This window comes from Oryctolagus cuniculus, chromosome 5 (assembly GCF_051225735.1).
Source record: "Oryctolagus cuniculus isolate XC-2025 breed Fujian yellow rabbit chromosome 5, ASM5122573v1, whole genome shotgun sequence".
NCBI lineage: Eukaryota > Metazoa > Chordata > Mammalia > Lagomorpha > Leporidae > Oryctolagus > Oryctolagus cuniculus.
In genome coordinates this window covers 30,541,144-30,561,314 of record NC_142871.1, presented here as the reverse complement: position 1 = coordinate 30,561,314, position 20,171 = coordinate 30,541,144, and the positions used below count along the sequence as shown (strand labels likewise).

The 20,171-nt window shown below is 45.0% G+C and overlaps 1 protein-coding gene across 5 annotated transcripts in view; it reads left to right on the top strand.

Moving 5' to 3' along the window:
- ARFGEF3 (ARFGEF family member 3) overlaps positions 1–20,171 on the top strand; it is a 179,249-nt gene that overhangs the window by 55,560 nt on the left and 103,518 nt on the right. For all 5 annotated transcript variants that reach the window (XM_051854295.3, XM_089332622.1, XM_089332623.1 and 2 more), the window contains one exon: positions 12,014–12,082. In XM_051854295.3, coding sequence (XP_051710255.3) covers positions 12,014–12,082 — 69 coding nt within the window. The remainder of the gene's footprint in view (positions 1–12,013; positions 12,083–20,171) is intronic.

The window sequence follows — 20,171 nt, the reverse complement described above, 5'->3', positions numbered from 1 at the left end:
CGGATGCTTAAACCAAAGCTCCTGCCTCATCCTGGGCTGTGACTCGCAAACTATCCTGAATGACTCAAAACCTGTGGTTCACCAAAGATTCAGCCTCGGGCCCACGACCAGTGGGTCCCCACTGTCAGGGAAAGAACTCTCACTGATGTGATGGCCTCTGGAAGGAGATGGAATGGGATGAAGAAATCACTTTAATACTTCGGTACCGAAGAGGAAACAACTAGAAGCATGATGGCTGCGTACGAATCCTTTGAACTGCTCAACTGGCTTATTATGCCAGGCTTTAAGGAACTACAAGAATGGTTTACTTAAATTACTTAAAATTTTTTCCAAAAAAAAAAAAAATAGGGACAGGATAGTGGTGAGAGATGACTGGCCATCTGCCATGGCACTTAGCATGTGAGATTCGGAGTCAAGGTTTATCCTCTCCAAGACACAAGGAGTCAGCACATCATCCGAGAGCTGAGTCCCTATGCCTGCAGTCCCAGAGGATTGGTATCCAGAGTCTGGGCCCCAAACGAAACAGGGCATGGACGTATATACCCTGGCACAAACAACTGTAAGGCTTTTTTTTTCATAGTTATACTTATTTGATTGGATAGCTAAGAGCTATAGGGGCCGGTGCTTTGGCACAGTGGGTAAAAGCCCTGGCCTGCAGTGCCAGCATCCCATATGGGTGCCAATTCGAGTCCTAGATGCTCCACTTCCAATCCAGGTCTCTGCTATGGCCTGAGAAAGCAGTAGAAGATGGCCCAAGTGCTTGGGCCCCTGCACCTGCATGGGAGACCAGGAAGAAGCTCCTGGCTTCAGATTGGCACACTCCAGCTGTTGCAGCCAGTTGGGGAGTGAACCAGCGGATGGAAGACCTCTCTCTCCCTCCCCACCCCTCTCTCTTTCTCTCTCTCCTTATCTCTCTGTAACTCTTCCAAGTAAATACATAAATCTTTAACAAAAAAAAAAAAAGGAGCTGTAGCACTGCTTACACTACTGTTACACAAAGTTAGACCTGTGTGCATTAGATTTGCTTTAGTTGACTTAGTTGCAATTGCAGTATTTCTCAAATTTCTGCCTTTATCCATTTTTTTTCTAACTTAGGTGAGAGGGTCCCTGCTATGGGATAACAGTGCCTTCCAGGGTATAAGAGGTTAGTGACGGCCCAGCAGACGCCATTGTAATCTCTCCTAAACTCTTGGCTCAGGCTTGGCTGGAAATCTTCACTATACAGTTAAGTCTCCCATCCAAGAACTAACCAGGCCCGACCCTGCTTAGCTTCCGAGAACTATACAGTTAAGTAAGAACAAATGGGAAGTATTGTTTTTATCCCTTTGGCCCCTAGCACCTGACTTCCTAATTGCTTGTTAATTTAGTTCTTGCCTAATGGAGACAAAGGAACACACGTGGTATAGTTCTCAGCTGCCCCGCAGGATAAACAACAAGCACAAGAAACTCAGTTGTGATTTCTGATAATAAACTGTATGAGCTCAGAAGTGTAACAGATCCACATGGACTTGTATTTCACAGTGGTTGTAATCTATATTCTCAAATCCTGCTTAGGTAAATTGAAGTTGGAGAGTTCAGTTATTTGCTCAGGCTTAACCAGTCATTGATAGCAGAATTGCTTTGTCCACCATTTGATTTTTCTGGAAAGGCTTTGTAGCAGGGCTAGGAGTTAATCTTGGCTTTGGATGTGTAGTTTTTTAAGAGACAACCGTGTGGACCTGAGGCCTTGAGTTAACTGCCTGGTCAGTGTGAGTAATGTGGTTTCACTGATTTTCAGAAGCGTAATGAGAGACTAGAAATCTCTTCCAATACACAGATATCCATGGAGGTGTGTCTGCCAGAGTGAGCGTGGCATCCTGTGACTGTGCCCTGAAGTAGTCAGTGCACCCTGTTGTGCTGGGATTTCTTTTCAGTATTGGGTAGCAGAGTAGTGAAAGCACAGCTTCTGAAAGCGTGCTGCCTGGGAACCTTGAGAAATTGTTTATCCGTATCTCAGTTTTCTGATCTGCAAAATGTGAATAGCATTGCTACATACCCCTTAGGGCTATAGGAAGTCTTAAATGAACTAAAATAAAAGAATGCTTGCACGAATGCCAGGCGCAAGAGCAGTGTTCCCTCTCATTGTTCTAGTAACTAGAATATGTGTAGCATCATGAGAAAATGAGCACCTCTGAACTCACTCAAATTATGAACAAGAATATTAGAGATAACCTTGGCTTTATGAGGTTCTTTGCCTAATTTTATTTTTCTAGCCCTCCTCTTTATTGCCTAAAACGGTAATTTTCTTCCATAGTAATGGAACAGAGTATGTGTGTCCTCATTCTGATTCCTAAATAAGGATCCAACATTTACTACTACTGAGTTACAGCTCTCTCACTTAAAAGACAGGTTGTAAGTTGCTGTGTCTCGGTTTTCCACCTAGAGTCATTTCAGGTCTTAACCATTAACCCTGACTGCACAGCCTTTGGAAAACATCCACTACTTAGCTGAGTCTTTCCTAGACATAGTTCATATCATTTGGATATTCCAGAAGAGCTTTATAATTATTAAATGTTCCATATGGGGAGATTCAAGTTGGCTCTAGCCCCTTTATCTCAGGGGACATGGTTGGTCATATCTATAGGCATCAAGTATAAAAGTACCAGAAACTGTGTTAAGGAGAGTTTGGGAGGGGAAGAGAAAAGAAGAGAAAGGGTGCTAGCTGGAACATATCCATGGAATTTGACTTCCTACAACTCCAGCTGTGAGATCCAGTTAAAAGAAGCTTGCTACAAGTTGAACTTGAAAATAACTCATTGAACATGAAAGTGTGCTCTTTTAGGCTTTCCTTTCGTTGGTTTCCTCAATGAATGTGATTGTGTTACTGACAGAATTAAACTATGTAGTTTGAAAAGCAAACATTCAAAGATAAAGTTTAGAATCTAGTAGAGCTAGTATGACCTAGTATAATCAAAGAGAGCAAGAGGTGCACAATTTCCATCATTTAAGGTAGCTGAGTAAGTTGTATCAGAAGAAACACTCCATGGGAACACTCAGAAGGAATCGCCACCTTCCACCGGGTAGATCAACAATACAAGGAGGGCATCCTATCTGAGTTGGACGTTGCAAGGTGGGTGGGATGATATTCCTATCCGAGAAGGAAAGTCCCAAGATGGAGAAGTGTGGATGTGAAGTGAGATCCGTGAGGAGAAGTGGATGATGAGCTGGGAAAGGAAGTTGAAGAAGATTTTAGGGTACTTGGTCAGGGTAGGCAAGAAGGTGACAGATTCACAGGCAGATGTTACACTTCAGCGGTGGGAGGAGGAGGACTTTGCAGGGTCGTTTGGGCATCAGCAGAACTGAGCCCTGGTAAAACAGCTTATTAGAGAGCCTGTGCAAGAGCTCCCCGGGACCTCGCTGAGTTGGTGGCAGAAGGAAGGGGTGAATGCAGAAAAGTTCAAGTGCAGTGAACTGATTTGCAGAGACAGAATCAGCAGCAGGTGGTGATGGGCAGTGACATGGGCAGCGAACTGGTAAACAGGGGCAATCTAAAATGACCTCTAGGCTGGTGACCAGAATTTCTGATTGAATGATGGGTCTCTAGGAGCTAACTTAGGAGAGAGTGAGTTTGCGTTCTCCAATCTCTTGTACTAATTTGAAGGAACACAATAGTATAACGTTATTGGCATTCTAAAGGAGAAAAATTGTGAATCTTAATTGATATTTTTATCTTCATTTCTGATCATATCTATTTAGGCATTCATAGTTATACCCATTGTGTATATAGATTTTATTTCTTGCTTTTCAAATACCTGTAAGTCATGAGCATTTCTCACACGGCTGTATTTATTCCTCAAAGTACAGTTTTAACGATTGCATAATGGAAAACTTCTGAGCAAGAAGTGTTTAGCTGTTTGCCATATTAGAGACCTAGTGAGGCTGATATGATTTTCCATAAGTCCAGGTACCCCCATGTCTCTATTCTGCATCCATGGATTGAACTACCCTGGAGCAAAACTACTGAGAGAAAAAATTGCATGTGTGTTTAACATGTGTAGATTTTTTTTCTTATTATTCCCTAAACAATATGCTATGACAGCTATTTATGTAGTGCTGATATTGTGTTAAGCATTACAAGTACTCTAAAGGTGATTTAAAGTATACAGGAAGATTGCATAGGTTATGAAAATACTATCGCATCTAATGTAAAGGGCTTGAGCATCCTTGAATTCTGGTAAGCGCAAGAGGTCCTGGAACTAATCTCCTATGAATAGTGCAGGGATTTCTTCCTGAAGGTTACAAACTGAAATTATGTAACAACCTCTGGGGGAAACGTTAGCGTTAGAAGTACATTCATGGGACCACCATTGTGGTGCAGTGGGTTAAGCCGCTGCCTGTGGTGCCAGCATTGCCAGCATTCCATGTGGGCATTGGTTCAAGTCCCAGCTGTTCCACTTCCTACACAGCTCCCTGCTAATGAACCTGGGAGAGCAGCAGAAGATGACTCAAGTATTTGGCCCCCTGCACCCACGTGGGAGGCCCAGATGAAACTCCTAGCTTCAGCCTGGCCCAGCCCTGGCCATTGCAGCCATTCAAGGCAGTGAACTGGTAGATGGAAGACCTCTCTCTGCCTCACCTTCTCTCTCAGTAACTCTGCCTTTCAAATAAGTAAATAGATCTTTTTTCTTAAAAGTATATTCATGAGGCCTCTGGTTATAGATAATGATTATGAGGGTTTGCCAAGAGAGAACAAAATAGGAAAATAATTTATTTTTAAGTGAATTAGTTCAATCCATTATAATTAATATTTACATAGTTTTCCTATGAACATCATTGCCCCAGTGACTGCGCCTGCTTTGTTGCTTGTGCATGGACCATGAGAGAAAGGGTCTGTTTCTATTTCGTGGTTGAGGTCCACTTGGAATAATTCGCACTCTGTACGCGGTGAGTGCAGAGGAAGCCGGGCACCCTCTGCTCCCCACAGAAAGGCGTTTGGTGCCTTAGAAGTCCATGCCTCCTACTGGGATTTTCTGTCCTCAGCAGTGCCAAATCCAACAGAGTGGGGAAAAAAGAACTGGAACCTGTCTACAGAGAGGAATTATGCAATGATTTTAATTTTATAAAGTTCTAAGCCAGTGTGCAAGGAGAGGCCAGAAGGAAACACGTGTGAAATTAACAGAGCTGAATTCTTGGCCAGAGCCGGAATCCAGGCCTCAACTACGTCTGGGATTTAGGATTTCCTCCAAACACAAGGAAAGTGTAAGGCCTTCTGTAGGCTGTACGTAGATTTAACGTTACTTTCTTAAGCTTTAGTCATTTATTTTGTTTGGTTCAATTTACAAGTAATGTCTAATACTTTGAAAAACGATACCAGAATCGCTCCAGGAAGCACTTGAAGATATGATAATAGTTTGAGCTGAATTACTTGTCCATTCAATGTGCACCCTGCCCACCCAGGTGCCATGGGATAAACTGAACCCCTCAAATCAACTCACTTTATGATTGTACCCTTAGCTTCTCCCCTATGTTGAACTGATCAGTGATACGTACTACAACATGTGAAGTTTAGGGTGCCATGAACTGACGTGTGCAGCATGACACCTAGTGTAGTATGCGTTAGACACAGCTATGGCCTCACGGAGCACTGTGCATTCTCCCTGGCAGAGCCTTCACGACTTATTTTACAGCTGTCTTTTTTCTAGACATCAGCTCTGCGAGATTAGGAATTGGGTCTTTTTGTTCACCATTGTATGCCTAACACCTAGCCCTGGATCCGACCCCTAGTAACACCTCAACAAGTCTGTACTGAATGAATGAATTCGTGCATGCATGCATGCATGAATGAATGAAAGCCTGAATAATGGAGCAGACAGGTAGAAGACATGGCCCTGCAGTTGCCAGTAACTTCAGGAATTGCGTCTTCATTCCTGAATTCCCCAGAAGTGGTCCTGCAGAGGACGCGCTTGGAACCTTGCCAGAAGTGATAACATCTCACATAGGTTCCCAGGAATGACGGTGAATACAAAAGATGCATTCTCAGCAGAACATAACTGGAAGTATCAGGTAGCGGGATGTTTCCTAAGTCTTGTGGGAGATGCTGCTTGTATGCTCCCTGTGCAGAGTGAGGGCCTGCCAGTTTGCTGGGCCTCCTGCGTGGGGGACCACCAAGCTACAGTTGCCTTCACCAGGCCATCCAGAACTGCTGTTTTACAGGTTGAATATCCATTTTCTGAGGTCCTGGAGGCCATTTGCATAGCCTTTACCACTTGAGCATCTCTCATCCAAAAGTCCAGAATCCAAAACATTTTGAGCCTTAGGTCAGTGTTTAAAAAGTATCAGCTTTCAGATTTTGGATTTTTGGGGTATGAATGCTCAACCTGTATTACCTTGTATAGTTGCAGAAACCACTTGTAACACGCCACACTACTTGGTTCTGAATTTGATTCTCAGGACAGCTGCCTTCTGTTAGCTCTAGAGCTGTTATTACTACATTGTCCACTCATTTTACAGTAATGGCCGGGTACTTAGTGGCATAGTCCCACTGGAACTCCGGGAGGGTGGTCACCTGTGTAAGCAGTGCGTGGGCAAAATTGAGAGTGGAGCAGCACTCATCACACCTCCGTACAGTGGACTGGACACAAGGTGGGGGGCACATTTCAGAAGGTCCACCTTACTACTCAGAAGCTTAGAGATCTGATGTGGGGGTGTGGAGAGGACACAGATTTAATTAGGATTTGGAAAGTTGGTGTTCAGAGAGAAGTTAATTTTGGTGCAAAAGTGTTTTGAAATCTGTACTTTTTTCATAATATGCATTTTTCATGAACTTTTTGGAGGCTCATTATAGATCTAAATTGCTCCCCCAAAATGCTGTAGGAGTAAGCCTTTTTAATGTTCTGCCCACTTTGGGATTAAGTTGTATGTGTCACAGTATGCATTTTGAATAAGGCATATCTTTGTTCTCCAAAGCATGCTATTTTATTAAGATATAAGCTTTGCAAAAGTATTTAGAAAAAGAAATTATGAGATTTCAGCAGGTCTAGGTGGCAGGTTGATACTAAGGTTTCAAATACAAGTGACCATTGTCTTTTTTTTTTTTAAGATTTAATTATATATTTGAAAGAGTTAGAATCTTCCAACTACTGGTTCATTTCCCAAATGGCTGCAATGGCCAGGGCTGAGCCAGGTAAAAGCCAGGAGCCAGGAGCTTCTTCCAAGTCTCCTACATGGGTGCAGGGGCCCAAGCACTTGGACTATCCTCCACTGCTTTCCAAAGCACAACAGCAGGGAACTGGATCAGAAGTGGAGCACCCAGGACACGAATCGTTTCCCGTAAAGATGCTGGCACTGCAGGTGGTGGCTTAATGGGCACCAGCCCCAACCATTGCCTTTCACCTTGGAAATTCTCTTTCCTAAGTGTACCGCTGTTGACTCATGGCCCTGAAATCACTAGGGCCAATTTTTAACTTCAGCCATGCCTTATTAAATATCCGCTTTATCTCTCTGACTTCCACTCAGCCTAGGAAGTGTGGCTTTGGTGATGATTTATTGGCCTGACCAGTTCGGAGATAATACGCATGCAACGCTTCACATGGGGCGTTTTGGCTGATGTGCAATAAGGTTCCAGCTGACCTCTAGCCTCACAGCTAGCCTCTGCTGTCACACTCGCATGCCTTTGCTCTTGGCATTTCCTTTGCTTTGTGCGTCTTTCCCTTTGTTTATCATCTCATTTGCCTTCAGAATTTCTGTGTCTTCTCGACTTCAACATTATTACATTGTTCCCAATTGTGATAGCACGAAGGACAGTGAGCCCTACAGTACCGTTAGGCAGGCACTAACATCTCCAATAGAAGGTGAGATTTTTAGGTGAATGATTTTGCTTTCTTTATATTTGTGATTGCACAGAAGCTAGAAACTTAGTGAAGAATGACTTGAATTCAACGGGAGCCTGAAAGGAAGAACACAAAGCAGAAAGTGGAATGCAAACTCCAGCAAAAGCTGCATGCTTTTCAATGTGGATTATTTAACATGCCTAACTCCTTTAGGTTGGAATACTATGAGCCACATCAGATGAGGCTTGTTTAGCCTCAAAAAGGCAGTCTTAAGATATGCACCATATGTGCATTTAAAAAAAAATGCTTTTTTTTTTTTAACCTGTAAACATCCTTGAGGTGGGATGGGAATTTTAAATGGGCTAAAGGACATAGACAAAGTGTCATGGTAATTAAACACCGAATCCATCGCACAGTCATGCAGCCAGAATGTGTGTGGCTCTGAAGTCACGGCCCCTGCTCGCTCACGCTCTGTGTTGCAGCACAGGGTGAGCCGGATGGAGAAACCCTGGGTGTGACTGTGGCCTGCTCTAGTGAGAGAATTAATCCAGGGTGTTCTCCGTCGGTAGGGTACACCTGAAACTTTGTCCATTTCGTCATTACCCACCTACAATGGTCCCTCTTCATTCCAAAGGTGACCATGTTAACTCCCCAAATGCTTGTAAAAGCCAGAGCTGGACCAGGCCAAAGGCAGGAGCCCAGAAGCCAATCCAAGTCTTCCACGTAGGTGGCAGGGATCTAAGCACTTGAGCCAACATCTGCTGCATTTGCAGGTGTTGCAGGGTGTGCATTTGCAGGAAGCTGGATTGGAAACAGGGCAGCGACTTCAACCTAGGCACTCTGGCATGGGATGCAGGCATCCCAACTTAACCAAGGCACCAAATGCCTATCCCTGGATACAACATTTTAAATTAAGGCATTGCTTCTAGCGTATAGCAACTATTCAATGACTGGCTTGTTAAAAAGTGATTTGGAATTTTTATTAATGATTCTAATCCTTTTTTCCTCTTTGCCACTGTTTCCCTGTTTTCCTCCTGGCTTGTTTCTGGCGACTGTGCCGGCAGCCTGGATAGCAAGATGCCGCCTGTCACTCAAGTTCCTGCTGTTCAGTGCTAATCTCGTCAATATGCTTCCGTGGCCCTGGGAAAGATGTATTTTCAGTGGCATTGCCCTGAATATTTAGGCGCTCCCGTTTTCCATGGGGTGAACGTGCTCAGAATGTCAAACTTTCTGCTCTCCCATTATAGAACGCAAGTCAGAGGCCTCCAATGAGTGTGCTGTTGCCCTATGTTCCCCACGCCCAGTCTGTGTTTTAATCCAGCCAATTAGCACTCGCTAGGCCTGGGGAACATGAACAGCTTCTTCATTTATCATTTTTGATAAGTTATTTCTGTCTGCTGCATCATTCCAGCTAGACGCATGCCCTTAATATAGCCCATGAGTCATGGGGGCCCGAGCCCAGCCTCAGCCCTCTAATTAAAACCTGCAGTGCCTTCCACACAGTGTACTGCCTGAGCCCATGGAGCTGTCCTCCTGGGTCTCTTTCCTTCCACTCCTTTTCTGCCTTGGGTGGTTTTGCCATATAGCTCAGTGAGTCTTGGATACTGGCAGGCAGACATGAGGTATGGCAATCCATTCTTCAGAAGCTTCCAAACAGTGTTGGCGGGGTCCGGCTTGGGGATCTTCCGTGAACTGTGGCTGGAGACCTCTCTCTGTAATTACCAGCCCTCCTTGCAACACAGGGAATTGAACTACCAAGTCCCCCAGAGGGTCCCAATGACTGGGTTCTCACAATTCAAGGCCTTCACCCAGGCCTCCCTGTAGGGGCTGCTCCCACTTCCTGCAATACAAAGCAGCTCTTGTGCACAGAAAAGTGCTCTGATCTCGCAGACTTCCCTATAAACCTCCCCCAGTGCACCTGCTAGGAATCCACAGAGAAATGAAGGCAGACAGCCAATATTGGCAGATCCATAAGGAACATCAGTAATTGGCCAGTTCAGACTAATTTTTGCCATCATTGTTTTCAGATTGCAAAGTGCTCCCAGTCTCCAGTTTTTGTTGTCAGTACTTTCAAAACCACGAGCGCAGTGTACCAAGTGCCCTCCCAAGACCACCACCCCCACTAGCTGTCTTCTCATGCCTTCCTCCCCCTCGCCAAGAAGCGTGGTGTGAGAGGGAAGCTGTGCAATGTGGCAAGAGAGTGACAGAGGACAGCATGGGAGAGTGCCCTGGGGGCCTTTCAGGGCCCAATAGAGTGAGAAAATCCATCGGGAAGATTATAAACAAGGAAACAAGCAAGCAGTGTGCGAGACTGACACACCCACAGCAGTAAGCGAAAGGCAGAGACGTAGCAAGGCTGTTGCAGAGACAGGGATGAGGAAGGCCTTTCTGACGTGGTGGCATTCGAGGTGAGGCTGAAGGAAGTCAATCAAATGAGTCAACATGAGGGGGCGGGCCTTGTGGCACAGAGGGTTAAACTGCCACTTGGGTCACTCACATCCCAGATCAGAGTGCAGGTTTGAGTCTTGGCTACCCACTCTGATCCAGCTTCCTGCTAATGAGCACCCTGGGAGGCAGCAAGTGATGGCTTCCATTCTAAGGCTGCTGCTACCCAAATGGAGTTCCGAGCTCCTGGCTTTGGCCTGGCCCAGCCCCAGCTGCTGTGAGCTTTTGGAGAGTGAGCCAACAAATGGAAGACCTCTGACTTTCTCTACCTCCCTCTTTCCTTCTCATTCTACCTTTTAAAATAGGTAAATAAAATCTTTTAAAAATATATAAATAAACCACATGAGGAGCACAGAAGGAGCCAAAGATGGGGGTTTCAGACCAAGGGACCACCCCTGTGCCCTACACAGGCTTTGAAGACAGAGCCTCCTTCCAAGCACAGGTTAGGTGCTGGTGACCCCACTGACCTTGGCATCCTTCTGTCCTCACCTTGCAGTGCCCAGAGATCCTCATTAAACCAAAGGCAGCCATTTCCCATGAGGCCAAAGTCAGTTGTTCTTGCAATCACTCTCGGCCACCATAGCCCTGAGCCCATTTTTATCTGGCGTCCACTCTTAGATTTAAGGCACCTTAAAGATCAAAGGACTGAGGAGTTAATATCTAACTTGTGACTGGGATGTGGCAAAAATGCCTGTTTTCCTTCTTTAATTACAGATTCACATGCATTTGCTTTCTCTGAAGGGGAGCCTGTTGTGAGGGTTGGCCGAGGGAACGCCTGAGACAGAGACCAAGAGAGATCTCATGTCCTTTCCTACTGTTGCACTTTGGGAGCTGACTAGGTGCATGAGGTGCATGTCCTCTGTCCGGGGAACGTGTCTGGCTGCGGTGCTGGCTCCTGAACTGGCAGGCCAAGGGCAGACGTGGCTCTTGGGTTTGGAATCGGGGAGCAGGCACCAGCCATTGTGCATCTCTGTTCCACAGCCATGGAAGTCAGAAGCCAGATGAGAGGGGCAGACTCTGGCCTCTTGTCTACAAAATTAGAAGCAACCCTTAAATGCCACGAGCTTTCATTGATCAGTCTCCTAATGAATCTGTGTAGAAAGGGAAATGTTTAATGGTTCTTCACCATCTGGCAAATGTCATGACCTTCATGTCTTTATAGCTTGGGGGAAAAGGGGACCCTGGGACTAACAAAATAAGTAAATCCCATGCAGCATTGTGGAGGACATTACAGGAGGGAAGAGGAATATGCCGTAAAAGACTCCCTCATCTCATTTGGATTTGGGCAGGGGAGAGGAACAGAAAACCATGGTGCCCTTTGAGTCTGGGACAGAATGGAGACAGTGTGGCCTTGTAGTTCAGTGCATGGAGTCGGTGACCAGAGTTCATACCTCAGGCGTGTTGCTTACAATTACAATTTGGTAATTCACATGAGGTTCCTAACACAAAGCCTAGCCATTGTTTGCAGTCTCTACTATCGCTTTTTTTTATTGTTGTTGTTATGATTGGATAGCCCGCCTGGGGTGGTTGAAGAATGGCATTTGTGGCCAGTCTTGCAGCAGTCCTTCAGTGGGCAAAGGTCAGCAGCCATTGCTTTTTAAAGTCCAAGAGCTATTTTACCAGGCAATGTGTGGCCCCTACCTAGAGAGCGGGTAGGTGGGACAGAACGAAACATCAAGTGCAGAAAAACGGGACTCCATGAGCGGTGTATTAATCTCTGCCTTTTTATTCCCTCGCCTCCCACCTCTGGCGTGCGCAAGGTTTTACTGTGCATCACCTACACCCCGACGTTTGATCTGAATGGGAGTGCTGTGCTGAAGATCGCGGAGGTGAGTGCTGCTGGTGTTTGTGCTGCTGCTCGCTGCAGCTTTACCCTTGCTGGGGTGAACGTGGCATGGAAGCGAGCCCCAGCGGTGGGGAGAGCCCTTCTCTGACTACTCCAGGGGCCACTTTCCACTAAGAAACTGCTTCGTGGGAGCATGCCATGGTCACCACCCTTTGTGTGTCTCTCTGCTCCGCACGCTTGGGGCTGCTTAGCTGATTGTGCGAGTAACAGTACTGGTTCTCCTACTCTGCTGTTCCCAGGTGTGTTGCTTTCTCAGCCTGTTTTTCCTAAGGTTCATCGAAAAGCATTTGATTAAGGTTCATCGGAAAGCATTTGATTTTTAAAAATGACTATGAGACCAAATTTGAGAGATGTTTGCTGATGAAAGCCAGCCCATCTCCAAACCCTGGCAAGTGCCTTTGTGATTGTCATTGCAAAGCCTTCTCTTCTCCATCTGCATTGTAGCCTAGAGAAATTGGCGCTTTCCAGGACTCCCAAGGTGTCCAACAGACAAGCTGGCTTCTCAATTCTCTGGCTTTTGTAAACATCACTTCCAAATTGTGTGAATATACTCAGATGGATTGGCCTTCCATTTCTTGAAAAGAATATCTATAGGATTTGTATGCCCTGATCAGAGTACACATTCAGACCCTAAAGAGGCAATGATTTTCTGAGTTCTGAAATGATGGGGAAAAATACATAATTGTTAGCTCTCACTATATTAGCAGATACATGTTCTTTTTATGATGGTATGTGTTTCAGTTCATGAACTACAGGTAGAAAAATTTTATGTGTATCAAAAGCAAACAGTGGCTCATCAACTGATTTGTCATGTTAACATAAATCACTTCAAATATATGTCTCTGGAGATAAAACACTTTTTTTTTTTTAAGATTTAGTTATTTATTCGAAAGTCAGAGTTACACAAAGATAGAGGATAGGCAGAGAGAGAGAGAGTCTTCCAATCAATGGTTCACTCCCCAATTGGCTGCAATGGCCGGAGCTGCGCCGATCCAAAGCCAGGAGCCAGGAGCTTCCTTCCAGTCTCCCATGCGAAGGCAGGGGACCAAGGACTTGGGCCATCTTCCACTGCTTTCCCAGGCCATAGTAGAGAGCTGGATTGGAAGAGGAGCAGCCAGGACTAGAACCAGCACCCATATGGGATGCAGGCGCTTCAGGCCAGGGCGTTAACCCGCTGTACCACAGCACCAGCCCCGATAAAACACTTTAACACATTTATAAGTTTTACTCTATATAAGTGATGAAAGGAATAGTTGGGTTTTTTTTAGTTGAACGCAAACTGACATCTGTGAGTACTCCGATTGTTTGCAGGTTCACTTTTCCAAGGACACTGTCATTTCTGAAAGGAGCAAGAAGCAGCCCAGCATGTAAGAGGCTGGTCTTCCCCTTGCCACCTGAAGGAAAATGTGACATTTGGTGTGTCGCTGCCCAGGAGCAGGGACAGTAAGGAGTCCTAACACCCTCGGGAGGTGAGGGCTGCCAGGGAACCCTAGCTACTCAAAGAAAAGGGGGGAAGGTTGTGTTGATCATCATCACAGCAATCTGTTTGGACATGAATCTCTGCATGATGCTGAATGCGATTCCCGGGGCCGGCACCGTGGCTCACTTGGTTAATCCTCTGCCTGTGGCACTGGAATCCTATGTGGGCCCCGGGTCCTAGTCCCAGTTGCCCCTCTTCCAGTCCAGCTCTCTGTTGTGAACCCAGGAAGGCAGTGGAGGATGGCCCAAGTGCTTGGGCCCTGCACCCACATGGGAGACCAGGAGGAAGCACCTGGCTCCTGGCTTCAGATCAGTGCAGCACGGGCCGTAGCGGCCATTTGGGGGGGTGAACCAACAGAAGGAAGACCTTTCTCTCTGTCTCTCCCTCTCACTGTCTGTAGCTCTACCTGTCAAATAAATAAAATAAAATAAAAATCTTAAAAAAAAAAAAATAGAATGCGATTCCCGAGCACCGAGCACACACAGCCACAGTCAGCCCAAGCAGCATTCGCTGAGAGTATCTGGAAGCTGGCGGAAGACTCGGCAGCCCTGTCCAGAAAGGGTGACACGTCCAAATACAGTTGGCTTGACCCAAACCACAAAGGAAAAAAATCTTAGCCTAAGAACAGTCTATGAAAAAAGAATGGACTATGCAGTCCACCAAATGGATGAGGAGCCTGGCTCTCTCGGCTCCTGGTGGTGTTGGCTTGGAGACCTCTCCTGCCTCCTGCTTGCTCTCTGTAAAAGAAACCAGCAAGTGGTCCCTGTGTTGTAGTGTGGCTGTGCCAATTAGACATGAGAGAGACAATCCAAGTAGGAAGCTTTATTGTGGGGGGCCAGTCATTAGTTAATGTTTTGCATGGTCACTTTTGAAATGTGGAAGCCATCTATAAAAACACCTTGGAATAAGCCATTTGACACCCTGTGCAAGGGGGGAGAAGGAATCTTGCCGTCTCTGCTTTCTCACTGCAGCATTCACTGGCCATTATGCAAGGACAATGTTTGCACTAAAACCTGTTGAACTGGAAATGGGAAGTGTACTTAGGTATGAAAAAAACCAAGACTGTTTCCCCCAAAGTACTGCTGAACCTATCAAAAAGTAATTAAGCTCTTAAATTGTAAGTAAGAGAGCAGCCTTCATTTGTGTTTCTAACGTTAACTTTCTTAATTAAATGGAAATAATGAAAGTTTTTCAGAATGGCGCAATACAGGGAAAAATAAGAAATACTACGTAATTGTGAAATGGACAACTATGAAATACCTAGCAAGTGTTTTCTGTTCAACTCCATGAGCAATCATTACTAAAACTCCATATGGATACCTAATCCTTCGCTTCGCTGATTGAAAGCTGAGCTGAAGGCTTGTCTTAGTCTTATTCCCAGATTAGCAAATACATTGAGTTTTCAAAGGACAGCTTACCCTAATGTTGGGAGAACTGCAGAGCACAAATTGCTGGAGTCTTGGGATAAAGGAAAAGATGGAACCGTGGCCAGTAACACCCTGAAGCCACTTTGAAGATGGCTAATGTTGCTTTTCCGCTGGGAAGATTTGGGACGTGTTTTCATGTTTGCTGAAGGCTCTTCTCTAGATTTATCAACGGCAGAAAGCCTAGTTGTCAATGTGTATTTGCTGGTTTGAGCTGGCCGACTCATGGAAACTTTATAGTCTGCTACTGTAGCCTGTTGGCAGCTTCAAGCAAAATCTGTCTCCAAGCCCCTTGTTTTTTCCTCTAAGATTCATCCTTTTAGGGGCCTTCCTTTTTCACTCCTTCCAGTCATCTCCCTCTCTCTCTCTCCATTTCAAAACACTGGTTAATATTCATAACTGCTAGTTGTTGAGTGCATACGGCATGACAATAAATAGCATTTGGTATTTGCTCTTTTTAAATCTCTGTCACAACCTAGCTAGATTAGAACTCCAAGGAAAGTGAGGCTAATTGACTTGGCCAAGTTCCTATTGCTCTACTTTTAAATCCAGACTTTTTACATTGCAAACATGTGCTGTGAGCCATTATGCTATATTTCCTGGCTATCTTTGGTCTTGGAAAATGTTCGCAGAATCTTGCCATAAAAATTGACAACCAAATGAAATTCTTACGAGTCTTATCTTTTGACGTCTACTTTTACTGAGGTATTTACTTAGGTAACTGCTATATGAAGCAGATGTATGGATGCAGTTCTTTTATTTTTTTTTTCTTGTGACCATAGAGTTAAGTAGCGATTAGGAATATGCCACGGCCGGCGCCACGGCTCAATAGGCTAATCCTCCACATGCGGTGCCAGCACACCGGGTTCTAGTCCCGGTCAGGGTGCCAGATTCTGTCCCGGTTTCCCCTCTTCTAGGCCAGCTCTCTGCTGTGGCCTGGGAGTGCAGTGGAGGATGGCCCAAGTGCTTGGGCCCTGCACCCCATGGGAAACCAGGAGAAGCACCTGGCTCCTGGTTTCGGGTCAGCGCGGTGCGCTGGCCACAGCGCAGCAGCCGTGGCGGCCATTGGAGGGTGAACCAATGGCAAAGGAAGACCTTTCTCTCTGTCTCTCTCTCTCCTCTCTCTTACTGTCCACTCTGCCTGTAAAAAAAAAAGAAAAAAGGAATATGCTACTATCTTGTCTATCTTTACACCTTAATCATTTATATTTTGTAAGTATTAATTATCAGAGGATCTAGAGTTTAGTAAGAGTTCTGCTTGTTACCCTGGACAGCCTAAAAAGTGTTACACCTAACAGCAAAGATTCTGATTAAGCTGTTCTGGTTGTCACTAAGGTAGTTTTTTAAAAAATATATTTACTTTTTATTTTATTTCAAAGGCAAAGTTACAGAGAGAGGAAGAGAGACAGAACCAGTACTCATCCATCTACTGGTTCACTCCCCCGAACAGCTGCAATGCCAGGGATGGGCTAAGCTGAAGCCAGGAGCTTCTTCTGGGTCTTCCATGTGGATGCAGGCGCCCAAGCACTTGGGCTATCCTCTGCTGCTTTCCCAGGTGCATTACAGGGAGCTGGATCAGTAGTGGAGCAGCTGGATCCTGAACTGGCACCCATGTAGAATGCCAGCACCCCAGGCAGAGGTTTAAACTGTTACACCACAATGCCAACCCCTAACTTGGAATTATTTTTTAAATTGAACTGATTTATAACTCTTGAAATATTCAGTGATACCCTTTTGACTCAGGTTGGGTGACATTATTTCTGAGATAGCCTTCCAGTAAAGTATTCTACACGGAAGGAGCAGCCTCCAGATACAATCCAGAAATCAAGTGCACAGTGGACCTGATCCACTGATCTTGGAAGCATCCTGCAGTTCTGAGACGAGGAGGTATCGCCCACCTCCTGGCAAGAACGTCACCAGAAGGAGCGAGGAGGCCAGCACAGATCAGTGGAGATCGCCAGAGGCGGGGAAGAGCCCCATTCTTAGGCACTTCGCTGCCCCTCCCCAAAGGCTTCCTGTACCTCTCTGAGGCCCAGCTGTTTTATTCTGGCTTGACGCCTCTCGGGCGTCTGTTTCCTGGCTACTTCTGGCTGCATGGGCTGTGAGCAAGCCATGGCTTCTGCAAGGAGTCCGCACACCTTCCTTTAGCCAATGGCTGTCGGACTCTCCGAGGCCTTATTTGTAAGGGTTGGAAGTCTGCGGGATGTTGGAGCTCCGCGGGGTCCTCTCTGCTTCTCTTTGAACAGAAACTGGGTCTCAGGATGCCTTCTGCTTCTGCCTGCAGAGGTGCAGGATTGATAGGATGAGGCTGCCTGAACCATTTTCATAAACCAGCTTAAGCCAAGAACATAGAGTAGGAAGAGGACTGTGACAGTGTCAGTCAGTTGTCCATGAAAACCTGGCACTTAAAGAACTTCCTTATGAATTGAGATCCAAAAGGAAAACCAACAAAATTCCCTACTTGGCATGATGATCAGACTTATATTCGCACATGTTTCCTTGGAATGATAAAACAACTTCAGCCCTCTGTGTGGGTGTGTGTTTGTATCTTCAGGACCCATGTGATTACGTACCTCCTGTCAGGCTCACCTGGCAAAGCTGTTCACCTGTCTTAGGAAGAAAGCATCTTGCAGAAAGAATCGGAAACAGCTTAGCAACTGGGTTGTCACCTGTGATTCCCCATGGAGCTGAGACTTAAAGAGTGATGACCAAAATTTGCTAACATGAACAACAAGAGCTGGTCTTCCCTAGAGAGAAGACGTTTCCTCTGCTTCCTTGGAGCTTAACTTCTGACCTTTTCTACATTTTTAATGACCATAAACCAGTTGGCATCTCTATACAGTTTTTCCAATTGGAAATATCCTAGCTCTTCTGGAATGTCATACTCAGTATTATGCACTATTTGAAAAAAACAGTGCCGTCAACCCCATTCAGATGAGAAAGAGAAGGTAAATACACAGTTCAGCAAGATGTGCATTGTAAAGCTAAGCCAGCATCTATCATGGCAAGTTTAAAATTCGTGGTCACTGTGGCTGATGCCTATTGAAAATCTACTACACTCCACTACGCTGCTTCGCAGTTAATCATTGTGATTCCTCCCTGGGTCTGGCCAGTACTGTTACTGGCAGCCTGCTGACAGAATGATGTAAAACTTTGGTTGCTTCTGGATGGCCTGCAGGCTGGTGTTTCTTGCTCTGTTTTTCTCTCTGCTCTATGGATGTGTCCCGCTTCATTAACCATTTGTATCTTTGCTCTCAGCTGTGTTTAGCATGTCATAAAACTGGATGTCCACAAATGCATGACATGATCACAGTGTCCATTGTGAGCCCCCTCACTGCCCTGTGTCTCCGTGCCTTCCCTGGTCATCAGGGGCCTGGGGCTTTTCACAAGGTATTTGACACGCATGGTGCAACCTCTGACAGAGGCACAGGACTGGGGCTTTTCAAGTTTCAGTCCTCCGTGATGAAAGCCGAGGGCATGGGGAGGTAGATCCAAGACGGGGGAGACAGAAAGATGAATTTACAAGCCCTTTCCAGAAACTCCGCCTGCCTTTGGGCTTGGTATTCTCTTAGCTCCTCTGATCCAGGGTACTCCGATTAGTACTGCCCTGAGGTGCAGGAAGAACAAACATTCACATGATGAAAATTGTTGGCCTTGAATTCAGGGTTCAAGTTTAAATGGAAACCCTAACTCTGTGAACCCTACTGGATTACCAGATTCTTATTATTACAGCAAGCTTAAAGAACTATTCTTCCAAAGTCATTAGGATAGCTGCTAAGCATTTCTTTCTGGGTACCTAAAGCTAGTAATAACATCAACTACCTGGTAATGTTATATTTAACAAGACATCCTCTTGTCATACTCTGTATTTAAATGTTCAACCTTAGCAGAATGAACTACTTATATTAGTTCTTACTTTTAGCTTAGTAAACAGTCACACATTTTCCCTTGATAAAATACCTCGTGCAATAAGTCATCTCCGCTATAAAACTAAAACCAGTGGTGACATTACAACCTGCAAGAACACATTTGATGTTTGGGAAGTTCTCATCTGTTTAAGCACTGTTATAGAAAAGCCTACTGCTCGTCTGTGCTTTTTTCGTGGGTCTAAAGTGATTGCTGGGATTTTTAAAGGGAGATTGTGTAGTCGGTGTGGCTCTAAATAGTCAAGAGAATTTATATTAACTATGCGGTTCAGCTCTCAAAATAGCTACTCTTTCATCTTTAATGCTTTTAAAGCTTAAAATTTCCCCTAAATTTATAAAATGTCAGAGTTTAGAGCCCAGAAAGATCAACTGTTACATAGACTTCTTAGGAAACTGTAGGGTAGCAAGAAGACTGTTAAATTATGAGCTGCAAAGGGTGCTGGTTTGCCTAATTTGGCTATGGAGAATTTGGTTTCATCAGAGTGAAACACTGCACTCATTTGAATGCATTTGCAGTGTTTTAAACCATTTCATCACATGCAAAAAGGATGAAAACACTTTTTTTCAAGATGTGTACAAATTATTGTACCTTTAATCCATTATACTCAGCAGTCATCACTTGAGAAAATGAATTTAAAATCCATGTGTTCTAAATAGTCTTATAAAAAGTACTGTAACTTATTCTTTAACTGTAAAATGAGTTTATCTAGGCTAGTTTCCAAATACAGTATTAAATTTCAAATGTTCCTTTGAAATGTTAAGTATTCAATAGAAGATAGATTAAACTTAAAAAATATTTACTTTGCACCTGGTTAATTTTACAAAAGGATTATTATAGTGAGGCTGGCAATTTCCTGGTTAATTTCCAGCAACCTGGATTTGTTCTAGACAGAATTATTTGGACAACTGAAAACCACTAATTTGTTTTTTTCCTCTGATGTTGGAAAGAATAAAGTTGTAAGAATGGCCATCTTTAGGGAAACACTGCTTTTCCCAAATGTTTAAAAACACACTTCCAGGGGCCGGGGCTGGGGCTCACTTGGCTAATCCTCCGCCTGTGGCACCAGCATCCCATATGGGCGCCAGTCTAGTCTCAGTTGCTCCTCTTCCAGTCCAGCTGTCTACTGTGGCCCGGGAAGGCAGTGGAAGATGGCCCGAGTGCTTGGGCCCCTGCACCCCATGGGAGAACAGGAAGAAGCACCTGGCTCCTGGCTTCAGATTAGCACAGCGCCAGCCATAGCA